Source organism: Phyllostomus hastatus, unplaced genomic scaffold (genome assembly GCF_019186645.2).
Source record: "Phyllostomus hastatus isolate PE091 unplaced genomic scaffold, TTU_PhHast_1.1 phas_scaffold_12, whole genome shotgun sequence".
Lineage (NCBI taxonomy): Eukaryota > Metazoa > Chordata > Mammalia > Chiroptera > Phyllostomidae > Phyllostomus > Phyllostomus hastatus.
In genome coordinates, this window is record NW_025334007.1 from 22,001,186 (window position 1) to 22,013,507 (window position 12,322).

Genomic DNA, 12,322 nt, shown 5'->3' on the forward strand with positions numbered 1-12,322 from the left:
GGCTGCAGGGGACAAGGGCAGTGCCAACTGGGGTCCCTCCCTTCACGATGCCGGGCCACCCGTCGTCTGTGGGGGCCTGGCCTGGGGCCTCCAGCAGGTGGACCTCCATAACACGGGCCGTGTCCACACCGCCCTCTCTCCACCAGCCCTTCCCACCACCTCCCACCGCTTCTCTCCTCTCCCCAGCCAGACTTCTAGTTTTACAAGATCACAGCTTAGGCAGGAGAAGGTTGACTGGGTGAAGGTGATTGTTCAGCCGACATGTCCCCAAAGTCTGCAGCTGGGACTCTGTGTCCTGGTAAAGTGTCCGTTTCCCTAAAGAGTAAGAAAGTGGGTGCACACTCGGCAGTGGGGGGCAGTCGTCAGGGTGACTGGTGGTATCGTTCAGATGGATCTGTTCAATCTCCTTTCGCAGCTCCAAATCAGCAGCCTGATAGTCACACAGCTTGTAGTCATAATTTCCCGAGTGAGAATGGGTTTCATAGACAATGTAGAAGTTGGTTTTCAAGATGCACACACACACATGATAGATACAGTGTAGGTAATCACACAGATAATCACTCATGCCCTGTCCCGGATGGACACCTTGGTCCTCCACTCTCCAGGGAGCCCTTAGCCGAGGACCCACTGACGCACGGGAAACCCCGGGGTGCAGAGTGACAGGCAGGTAACGCCTGTGAGAACTGGGGAAGGGTCCCTGGTCCCCTGAGACCACTTTCTGTGCCTCTGTGGCTGTTGGAAATGTTCTTAGAAACAATGAACACGATGGGAAGGGAAGACTCACAGCCTGAGTGTCTGGTTATTGTGAACACAGTGCGAACACTGTGGGTTTCAGGGCGTGGGGGGAAGGGTGGGGGGAGGGTGACCACCCGTGTCTCTCTCCTCAAAGGGACTTCCTCCTCAGGAATGGGCAGGCAGCCCCAGGTGGGGGTGGGTGACAGAGCTGAGCCCCACCCTTGGGTGCAGTTCCCTCATTCCTTGGCTCGTTCAGGGGTGTGTGAGTGCCCCTGGGCCCGGGACAGTCTGCGAGGGTCGTCCTGGGGTAACGTCTGCCCTATGGGGGTGGGGGTGGGGAACAGGTGGGGACATCGGGCTGTCGCATTACCACCTGAGAGCACATGGCCTCACCCCTCCCCACCCTTCTCCCCTGCCCTTGTGGGTCCCCGTGGGCCCCACCGCAAGCAGCCTGCTGGCCCCCCAGCACCCAGGTTGCTTACACGCTGAGCCAGGCTCACTGCACCCTGACCTCATCACCCTGAGGGCCATGCAGAGCCTTCCCCGGACTGGACCCAAGGCCTTGGGGAGCCCAGGGTGGGTGAGCGGCCCCTGCCTCTGTCCCTAACCCCAGGCGCCCCTGCCCATCCCCCTTTCTCTCTAACCCACCCCGCGGGGCCGCTGGGCAGACCTGAAGGTCCTCCTGAACCACCCCAGTGGGGGGCGGTCCTGCTCAGCAATCCCGAGATCCCAGGGATCTGTGTCCAGCTAGTACAATGGTAAGGCGGCGAACTGACCCCCAGCGCGCCCTGGGGAGCTGGGGTCCTCGGACACAGTGCGCGGACAGACACGGGGTGCCAGGTGGGACCAACGGGCCACAGGAATACAGGGTGTGGGCGTCACAGGCTGCAGAAGAAGCCTGGAAGCTGAGCTCAATTCGGGGCGGGGCTCTGGCTGATGGGCGGGGCCTCGCTGGTGGCGGGGCGGGGCCAGGTGAAGTGGGCGGGGCCTCCATCCCAGGAAGTCCCAGCTGAGTGGTGAGAACCAGCCCTGGGGGCGTGGTCGGCCCTGGGGCGGGGCTGTGTGGGCGGGGTCTCCTGGGCTTGGGGCTTCAATAGCCTGGGCCAGCTCTCCAGGTCCACAGACCCAGTGTCAGAACGAGGGGGTGAGGCAGACCCTCCACTTGGGGGCCCAGGGAGTGTGGCGCGGACTCGAGAGTCATGGGCTTGTTCCGGGTGATCCCGCAGCTGCTGCATAACCGTGTGGTGATGGCCTGTGCTGCCCCGCGCCACCAGCACATCCTCAGGAATGCGGTGAATAGCCGGGACAGAACCGGGTCGGGTTCTGGGGTGCGAGGGGCAGGCTAGTGATCCGGGAGCCTAGTGACCCTGGGGCCTGGGGCCCATGGACTGGTGCAGCATGGGTCACCCGGTGCCCCTGGCCCGGTGATTGGGGATGGTGGGCCCCTGTGGGTGTGGAACCCTGGCCTTGGGAATGTCCTGGGAGCTGTTCCACCCCCAGGGGTTCGATCTGTGTACCCAGCCCCTTTGTCAATACTGTCCCCAGGCGTTTGAGTGACCGGGGTGCACACCTCACTTCCCTCTAGGTCCGGAGATCCGGCTCTGCACGAAGTGGCTATTGGGGAAAGTTCACTGTCGGCCACAGGGGCTGAGAGGCCACACTGGCTGTACCCCAACCTGTTCTGTTGGGGACTGCTGCGACCCTCACCCCCTCATGGCCCCTCTCCTCCCATTGCAGGGGCTCAGGTTCACGGTGGTTCCTTCCAAGTTTGAAGAGAATCTCAGTAAAGCCTCCTCCCCCACCCGCTTCCTATGGTCCATGGAAACAACCAAGCAGAAGGCCCTGGAGGTGGTCAGGAGCATGCACCAGGCAAGGACTCTGCTTCTGCCCCCTGGGGATCTGGGGCCACAGGGGAGGTGGGGGAAGGTGGGGCTCAGGTTTGAAGGAGACCTGTTGCATAAATGCTGTCACAGTGTGCAGTCATGCAGCTTATTCATGGCTGAGGGTAGCAGTGTAGTATACTCTTCCCCTCATGTAGCATGGTCTCGTCTGTTGCATTTTACTATGTCATAGACTATCATAATCAGTGTGAAGGGATCATTTTCAATAAAGATTTAATGTAGCTTACCTGTTACATTGTTACCTAATAACACTTACTTATTATTGCAGCTAATACTATAATTTCTATAATACAGATTGTGAATTACTTTGTTGCTATGTCATAGCGCATTGTCATTCTTACATCAGTATCATTTATTTTAATGCACGTATAATCCAGGTTATGGAACAATACTTTCCTATAATGAACACAATGGTGCCTTCCACTGTGTAGCATTAGTGCAGTTTATCACTACATGGTATAGTAATATCCTACGGGAGCTGGGATACTACCTGCATTGTAGGTAATACTGTGAGTATTGGTGTAAATGAGTGAGAGCTGAGAGACTGATATTCGGCAGGGGGAGGTTAGTATGCAAGTGCACCCCAAGGACCAGGTGGGGTACACATTGTGGGGGACTGTATGGGGGCCACATGCCTGTCCCCGCTCAGCACGAGGGGCCACACGGGCCTTGCTCTCCCAAGTGAGCCCAGACACCAGCAGTGAGGCCGTCTGCATGCACCACACCACAGAAATGTGTCCCTTCTGAAGCTGAGCTCGGGTTTCTGCAGAAACACGGGAAGGCCGTGGAGGACGCAGATGGTAACCCCACGGTGCAGAGCCTCCCCCCGACTGCCATTGTGGAACTGATAGACGGCTTCAAGGTGTCCAAGGTGACCTGCGGAGGGCCCTGGGGTGGCCGGGAGGGAGGGGACAACCCGGGGGCCGAAAACCCCAGGGAGCTCATCTGTGTTTGTGTCCTGGAGACCAGGCGTCTGACGTCCCACGTCTCCCTGGGCCACGCTCCCCCCTCAGGTCCCCAGGGGGGGTCTCACTGAGCTGCTGTTCCCGCCCAGGCCCTGTTCACGGCTTGCAAGATGAAGGTGTTTGATGTGCTGAGAGACGAAGGGCCCCCTGAGTGCGGCGGACGTTGCCAGGAAAATCGATGCCTCTGAGGGGGGAACTGGTCAGCTGCTGGACGTCTGTGCAGCCCTGGGCCTGCTGGACAAGACAGAGGGAGGTGAGGGGACTCGGAGGTGTTTCGTGGAGAATCTCAGAAGGCGGAAGCAGGTCACTGAGTGGACGTGGCCTCTGAGCCCAGCAGGGATGACCTCACGGGCTGTCCCTCTGCCCCAGATGCCTGGCTTCCGACCCAGAGGGTGGGACAGAGGACGGATGGAGGAAAGGAAAACGGGTGTGTGTGTGTGTGTGTGTGTGTGTGTGTGTGTGTGTCTAGTGACTCCTCATGTCTCTGCTCTCAGAGGGGCTGTGTCCGTGAGGGACCTCCAGAGACACGGAAGAAACAGGACTTTTCTGTGTGCACAACACAGACAGGGGTTGACTTAGAGAGACAGACGAGACGGCAGGAGGAGAGATGAGAGACACATAGATGGATGGATGGATACTCGCATACAGTGGACGGAAGGGTGGGGGAGAAAGCAGAGAGATGGATCGGTGGGGAGGTGGAAGGAAGGACAGAAGGAAGAAGACAGATGTGTAGTGGAAGGTGCAGATGATAGTGGGTGGATGGGGCGATGGGTAGGTGGAGAGGAAGGAAAACTGGGTGGACTAATGCATAGAACAGACCAGAGAAGAGATGGACAGATGTATGGATGGCTGATTGACGGAATGATGGATGGATGGGTGGATCGATAGATGGATGGTTGGTTGGAGGGATGGATGGGGGAATGGGTGGATAGTTGGTTGGATGGATGGTTGGTTGGATGGATGGATGGGTGGGTGGTTGGATAGATGGATGGTCGGTTGGATAGATGGATGGTTGGTTGGATGGATGGATGGGTGGAGCCATGGTTGGCTGGAAAGACGGAAGGGTGGACGGGGGATGGGTGGGTCCACAGATGGAAGGATGTGCAGGAGGATGGATGGGCGGCTGTGACCATGGGTAGGTAGCTGGTGAGATTGATGGGTGCATGGAAGAATGGACACATAGGCCAGTGAATGGATGGGTGGATTCTTGAAGGTGGAGATGGAGGAGTGGATGGAGGGATGGAGGGATGGATGGACAGACAGCAGATGGATGGAAGGAGTGCATCCGGGCTCACTGACCATCCCAGGGCCCTTGGGGGAAACCCCTTGAGGGGGAACTCACCCCTGCTTCAGCACCTGAGCCCCCTGAGGCCTGCTCCCTGAGGAGCTGCCTCCCAGTGTGGGGTGAGCAGCAGTCTGGGGAATGGTGTTCGTGCTCCTTCTCCGTGGGCCTCAGCGGTGGTCTGGTGGTGGGACCAGCTGCACCCTCACTGTGAGGACCTCACCTGTCACTGCAGGTTACAGCAACACACCACTGGCCACCCTGTACCTGCTGTCAGATGGCGAGTACTCCCTCCAAAGCTTCATCATGACCCAAGAGGAAGTCTGCTGGCCCTTCTTCTCCTACCTGGAGTTTGCTGTCCAGGAGGGCACCGTCCAGGGCCAGAGGGCTCTGGGCACAGCGGGGGAGGACCACTATCAGGTGATGTGCCAGAGATGTTCCTTCCGTGCATGGGTCGGGGAAAGGATCTGAGGGGACGGGATCCGTGTCCGTCCTGGGGCTGCACCAAACTCGGAATCCACTGACCATTTGCTTTTTGGATGAAACAGTCCTGATGGAGTCCACTGTGGCAGGGTGGGTGGTGGAGGGGTGGAGAAGGGAGAGAAAGAGACACAGAGGGATGCAGAGAGAGGGACACAGAGTCACAAGACAGACACAGACAGACACAGAGAGAGGCACAGAGAGGCCCAGTCCCAGGGACATGTCAGTCGGGGATGCCTCCCGGGTGCAGGAGGCCCGGCGTCTGCATGTGTGCTCACACCCTGCTCTGCCTCAGGAGTCCTTCTACCAGAATCGAGAAAAGAAGCTGCAGTTCATGCGGGCCATGCACGGCCTCACCAAGGTGGCTGCACGCCAGGTGGCCACAGCCTTCGACCTGTCTGGATTCACCTCTGCCTGCGACCTGGGAGGTGTGTACACCCCACGGAGTCTCTGTGTCACCAGCTGCATGCGTGTCTTTTCCTGTGCCATATTGCATGTGACTGACATGATCATGAGCCTGCAAAACAGGGTTATCTCTTGAAAAACACCCCAAGGACTCCTGAGCTGCCAGCTTGCATTTCCCTATTCTCCCTGCACACCCATCCTCCCAGTGGCCCAGGTGGGTATTGAACCACCAGCCATCACATCTGCTTTGACAAACCAGAAAGCATTACGGATGGTACCAGACCTCCACAACTTTGCCCTGAGGATTCTCTTGTGACGCTGTGTCCCCACCCCACTCTCCTGCTCACCTGCGTGGTCTTGACCATGGGAGGCCCCAATGCCCACAGGAGACACCAGCCATCTGCATCATGCCTGGCTTTATTTCACAGCAGTGACTTCAATGCAGGTTCTAGAACATTGCTTGATTTTGCCTCAGTTGCCCTTTGGAAACTCACCCAGGCATCCCTAACTGCCTGGAAGGGCAGGTAGGGGTACAGTGTGCGTTTTCACCTGCAGGGTGCACGGGTGTCCTTGCCTACGAGCTGGCCCGGCAGTGCCCGGGTCTAAAGGTGACCGTGTTTGACCTGCCGGAGGTCATCGAGGACGCCGTGTGCTTTCAGCCCGATGGACTCCAGTCAGGGCAGGTCAGCTTCGTGCCAGGTAAGCGCTCCTGTGCCTTTGCATCTGGTCAGCACTTATGTGACCTGTGACACGGACCTTGTCCCTGTGTGTGCGTGGGTGTGGTGTCTGTGCTTCTGCAGGTGTGTGTCTGTGCTGGTGGGTGTCTGAGTGCCGTGTTCACCTCTGTCTGCACAGGGGCCCCCGGTCCACCTGGGGAAGGTTGCAGGGCCCCCTTCCAGTACAAATGCTCAGCACTTGGGTCCTTTAGATAAGATGAGGCAGTGTCTGCTTGTCCCCAACCCACTCCCTCCTGTGGACTTCCAATGCTGTCTGGATTCCCTGTAAACCCTGACACAGTGTCAGTGCTGTGTGAGGTTGTTACAGTGTCTCCTTTCAGGAGTAACAAGAAAAACAAGTCTTGGTTTGGGGCAGACAGAGACATGCCCCCGATTGCATAGTAACAATGTAACATTTCCTCCTTGGGCAACAGCATGTAATTGTCTCAAAAGGTTTCCCTGTGTATTTTTTGTTTTCTTTGGCTAAATATAAATCACACAGCTTGGGTTCCTAAAAAGCCCAGGAATTCCCTGGGCCTCCATCCTGGAGATCCGCCCTCTGATTCCAGGTGTCCTGCTGCCCCAGTCCCTCCAGGGGCTGCAGGGAGGGTGCTTTGCACCTCTTCCAGCTCCTGGAGCTCCAGGTGCCCCTGGGCTGGTACTCACGTCCCTCCCGTCTCTGCCTCCACCTCCACGTGGCTTTTCCTCCTTTCTGCGTCTCCTGTTCTGTCACTTCCAAGGACACTGCCACTGGATGTGAGGCCACCCTGACCCAGGACGGCCTCCACTCCGACCCTCCACCCATCCCACCTGCAAACACCCTGTTTCCAGAAGGAGCCACTCCCGGGTTCCAGAGTTAGGACTTGGATTGTGTTTGGGCGGGGGGTCACTATCCCCCCCACTGCAAGCAGACTCCTTTTCCATTCAGTTCTGAGGCGGTGCCTCCCCTTTTCTGTCTCGGGGAGAACTGGTTCTTGAGTCCCTGATGGAATGATTGCTCTATATGTGTCCACCAGGGGACTTTTTCAGAGACACCCTCCCGGAGGCCGACCTGTACATTCTGGGCAAAATTCTGCACAACTGGCCCGACGACAAGGCGCACCAACTGCTGAGCCGCATCTCCCGCAGCTGCAAACCAGGTGAGACGGCCTCTTTGACCTCCTTTTCAGACACACATGAAGACTGGTCCATTGTTTAGAAAAGTAACTTTTATGCACCGTAAGGGGCTGCCACACTCCCTGTGGTGCTCAGTTTACAGACTTCAGAGCTCGCTCTTGACTGGAGGATGTGGACACAAGTGCCTGCATGTTGGGACAGCTGCCCCTGAGCCTGGCTCCCCTGAGTGTCACTGTCCCGCCCTGCAGGGCCCTGAGGGAGCCTTTGGTTTCCTGCCCCTGGTGACCCCTCCCAGGGCTGCCCTGGCCCCTTTGTCCATCCCTCTGCAGCTAATCCTGTCTCCCTGTCACACCCATGCTCCACCTTCCTGCCCTCCCCCACGCTCACCCTGGCCAGGCTGCTGCTGCTGCTGCTCCAAGCAGCTGGGGCCCAGGGTCCAGTCACCTGCTCCCCGGTGGTCTCACAGGGGCCCCTCCTATAATAAAAGCTTCCACCTGTATCCTATGCAGAGCATGCCCTCAGAGGACCCTGGTGGGTACCCCCAGAGGACCAGGCACCCTCATTTCCCCCGACCCTGTTACCTGTCCCTGCTCCCTTTCCTTCTCCCTGCTCACTCCCTCTGTCTCTCCCTTCGTGTCTCCTCGTGTCTCCCTGGGTCTCTGGGTCTCGTCTCTGTCTCCCTCTCTCTCTGTGTGTCCCTGTCTGTCTTTCTCTCTGTCTCCCTTCCACCTTCCTGTCTGACTCTCCAGGCCGGTGGGATGTGTCTGCAGCCTGTACCCCTGAGGGCTGGAGTCCCTCAGCCCCCTCTCCTGGGTGCGGGGCAGGACGTCAGTGGCTGCTCTTGTGCACGCAGGTGGCGGCCTCCTGCTGGCGGAACAGCTGCTGGACGAGGACAAGTGCAGGCCCCTGCCCGCCGTGCTGATGTCGCTGAACATGATGGTGCTGTTCCAGGGCAGGGAGCGCAGCCTGAGCGAGTACCGCAGCCTGCTGCAGGCTCACGGCTTCACCGACGTGCGGGCCGTGCGCACTGGGACCATCCTGGATGCCGTGCTGGCCACCAGAGCCTGACGGCCACCCGCATGCCAGTCCCAGGGTCACTTCCCTGGGGGGACACTGGCTCACAGTCCCCCACCGTGGCCCATAGGTAGAGAGTGTGCTGCAAGGGGCTGGAGTCACCCCCAGGCTAAGGAACGGGGCCAGCAGCGGCACCTGGAGCTTGCGGGTGGGGCTGCAGGGGACAAGGGCAGTGCCAACTGGGGTCCCTCCCTTCACGATGCCGGGCCACCCGTCGTCTGTGGGGGCCTGGCCCTGGGGCCTCCAGCAGGTGGACCTCCATAACACGGGCCGTGTCCACACCGCCCTCTCTCCACCAGCCCTTCCCACCACCTCCCACCGCTTCTCTCCTCTCCCCAGCCAGACTTCTAGTTTTACAAGATCACAGCTTAGGCAGGAGAAGGTTGACTGGGTGAAGGTGATTGTTCAGCCGACATGTCCCCAAAGTCTGCAGCTGGGACTCTGTGTCCTGGTAAAGTGTCCGTTTCCCTAAAGAGTAAGAAAGTGGGTGCACACTCATCACTGGGGGGCAGTCGTCAGGGTGACTGGTTGTATCCTTTAGATGGATCTGTTCAATCTCCTTTGCAGCTCCAATCAGCAGCCTGATAGACACACAGCTTGTAGTCCTAATTTTCCGAGTGAGAATGGGTTTCATAGACAATGTAGAAGTTCGTTTTCAAGATGCACACACACACATGATTTATACAGTGTAGGTAATCACACAGATAATCACTCATGCACAGTCTGGATGGACACCTTGGTCTCCACTCTGCAGGGAGCCCTTAGCTGAGGACCTACCCACGCACGGGAGACCCCAGGCTGCAGAGTGACAGGCAGGTAACACTTGTAGGAACAGGGGAAGGGTCCCTGGTCCCCTGAGACCACTTTCTGTGCCTCTGTGGCTGTTGGAAATGCTCTTAGAAACAATGAACACGATGGGAAGGGAAGACTCACAGCCTGAGTGTCTGGTTATTGTGAACACGGTGCGAACACTGTGGGTTTCAGGGCGTGGGGGGAAGGGTGGGGGGGGTGACCACTGTGTGTCTCTCCTCAAAGGGACTTCCTCCTCAGGAATGGGCAGGCAGCCCCAGGTGGGGGTGGGTGGCAGAGCTGAGCCCCACCCTTGGGTGCAGTTCCCTCATTCCCTGGCTCGTTCACAGGTGTGTGAGTGCCCCTGGACCCGGGACAGTCTGGGAGGGTCGTCCTGGGGTAACGTCTGCCCTATGGGGGTGGGGTGGGGAACAGCTGGGGACATCGGGCTGTCACATTACCACCTGAGAGCACATGGCCTCACCCCTCGCCTACACTGTCTGGGACCTCGTGGGTCCCCAGCCCAAGTAGCCTGCTGGCCCCCCAGCACCCAGGTTGCTTACACGCTGAGCCAGGCTCACTGCACCCAGGCCTCATCACCCTGAGGGCCATGCAGAGCCTTCCCAGGACTGGACCCCAGGCCGTGGGGAGCCCAGGGTGGGTGAGCGGCCCCTGCTTCTGTCCCTACCCTCAGGCACCCCTGCCCATCCCCCTTTCTCTCTGACCCACCCCGCGGGGCCGCTGGGATGACCTGAAGGTCCTCGTGAACCACCCCAGTGGGGGGCGGTCCTGCTCAGCAATCCCGAGATCCCAGGGATCCGTGTCCGGCTACTACAATGGCAAGGTCGCGAACTGGTCCACCAGAGCGCACTGGGGAGCTGGGGTCCTCGGACACAGTGCGCGGACAGACTCAGGGTGCCAGTTGGGACCAACGGGCCACAGGAATACAGGGTGTGGGCGTGCAGGGAAGAATGAGACAACAATATGAGAACTCACTAGTTCACTGGACAATCTGCCCATACATCTAAACTGTCCCCCGATAAAACCCCTATTTGTGTGATGAGACGAGTATCTCCTGGGTAGAAATAGGCAACTTGGGGGTCCCCTACGATAGCGACTTGGAGGGAGGGGGCCCCGCTGTTTGGCTTCCCAGTTTTTGCGGAAGTGACGAGGGGCTGGATCCTCAGAGGGGTTGGTCCTTCCAAAACAGTTGTCAAGGGTGCGCCTTGGAGATGTCTCCTGCACTGTCTTCGTCCCGAGGACAACGAGCAGAGGCCGTCGGTGCCCATGGAGCAAGAAGAGGGGTGTCCTGTGCACAGGTCAGTTGACAAAGGGGGGCCCTTGGGCACCCTCCCTCTGGCCGCTTGAGAAACAGGCACTTACACTCAATCCGGACCTTTGCAGAGAGTCCTGGGCGACACCCAGAGGTGATTCACGCAGTCTGTAATGGGGCTGACATACGTACCCTCGAATGGCTGACACAATAACAGTCATTATGACACGCTGCCCTGGCTGGTGTGGCTCGGTGGATTGAACACAAGCCTATAAACCAAAGGGTCTCGGGATCGATTCCCAGTCAAGGCACAGGCCTGGGTTGTGGGCCAGGTCCCCAGTAGCGGGTGCATGAGAGGCAACCACACACTGATGTTTCTCTCCCTCTCTTTCTCCCTCCCTTCCCCTCTCTCTAAAAATAAATAAACAAAAATCTAAAACAAAAAAATATTATTAATGAGTAATATGAACTGATTGAGTAGTAGTTAATGCTAATTAAATATTAATGATTGAAGATAGTGAGTGTTCATAATGTGGCAGAAAAAGAAAACCCAATCTAAAAGGTTCTATGCCCTGTAGCTTCTTTGATAAGCAGTGCTCTCTGAAACACTTCCAAATGTCACAGTGACTTTGTTTTTGTATGACCAGGAGCTTACTAGGAGCCGTCACCAAGGTAACAGTTATCTCAAGGCCCCTGACCTTTGCTCCTGCTTCTGTATGCTTGCTTTAGCAGATGACTCACCACCCCCTCCCTTTCTGCCTGTGTAACTAGGATATAAAAAAAGCTCGAGTCCAGCCTTTTTTGGCTCAAAATTAGGGATTCCCCTCTGAGGCCCCCGGGGAATAAAGTTTGTGGTTGGTCATCTCTCCGAGAGTGAGTGATTTTCCACAACAATAACATATTTGATAATAATTTATTAGGATTATTTCTGACATTTGAGGGACACACGAACCTCAGCCAATCCGGAGTTGACTGCCCAAACACGTGGGCTGAGCCCAGTGAGGCCAAAGGGGAATCGGAGCCCGATTTTGAGCAACCGGCGAGTGGACGGCCACCCGTCCGTGGGGTCCCCCAGGAGGGGGTCCGTGTGGCGTCCTGGAGGTGGAGAACCTGCCTTAGAATAACACAGTCAGTCTGTGTTTGTATCCTGCACCTGTGTCCTCTGTGTATTATTAGTCGTCTAGCTCTGTATCGTGAATATCTACCGTTATCCATCCTCCTCTGTCCGTTTCCCTGTCACTTTTTATCCATGCATTTATCACCTATGTACGCAGCGTGAATACCTCTATGCCTCCCTCTCTTTCACTCACACATCCGCCTGTCTGTCTGTCCGTCTATCCCCCCCACGTGGCCCCCAACGGGCTGTGCCAGTGGTGTCACCAGACTCCCCCACACACGCTCCGTGGTCACAGCTGGGCGGGCAGGTGCTGCCACCTAGTGCTCGGAAGCCAGGCAGCTCCGGCCCCGCTCACCGACCCGCCCCCGACGCTGACGTCACTGTGCGGACCTCCAGAAACCCGCCTGAGCCGGAGACGTTGTGCCCGTGCATCGGTCCATCATCCATCCTTTGGCCACCTGCAGATAGG

At 57.8% G+C, this 12,322-nt stretch overlaps 1 protein-coding gene across 1 annotated transcript; it reads left to right on the forward strand.

The window, feature by feature from the left end:
- The first annotated feature begins 1,906 nt into the window (after positions 1 to 1,906).
- Positions 1,907 to 9,599, forward strand: LOC123829992 (probable bifunctional dTTP/UTP pyrophosphatase/methyltransferase protein). The gene is given in 10 exon segments (XM_045855908.1): positions 1,907 to 2,027; positions 2,473 to 2,604; positions 3,406 to 3,507; positions 3,691 to 3,753; positions 3,755 to 3,854; positions 5,119 to 5,303; positions 5,659 to 5,791; positions 6,324 to 6,467; positions 7,501 to 7,623; positions 8,454 to 9,599. Coding segments are annotated over 10 exon segments (1,290 nt in total). The 5' UTR covers positions 1,907 to 1,934; the 3' UTR covers positions 8,669 to 9,599.
- The last annotated feature ends 2,723 nt before the right edge of the window (positions 9,600 to 12,322 follow it).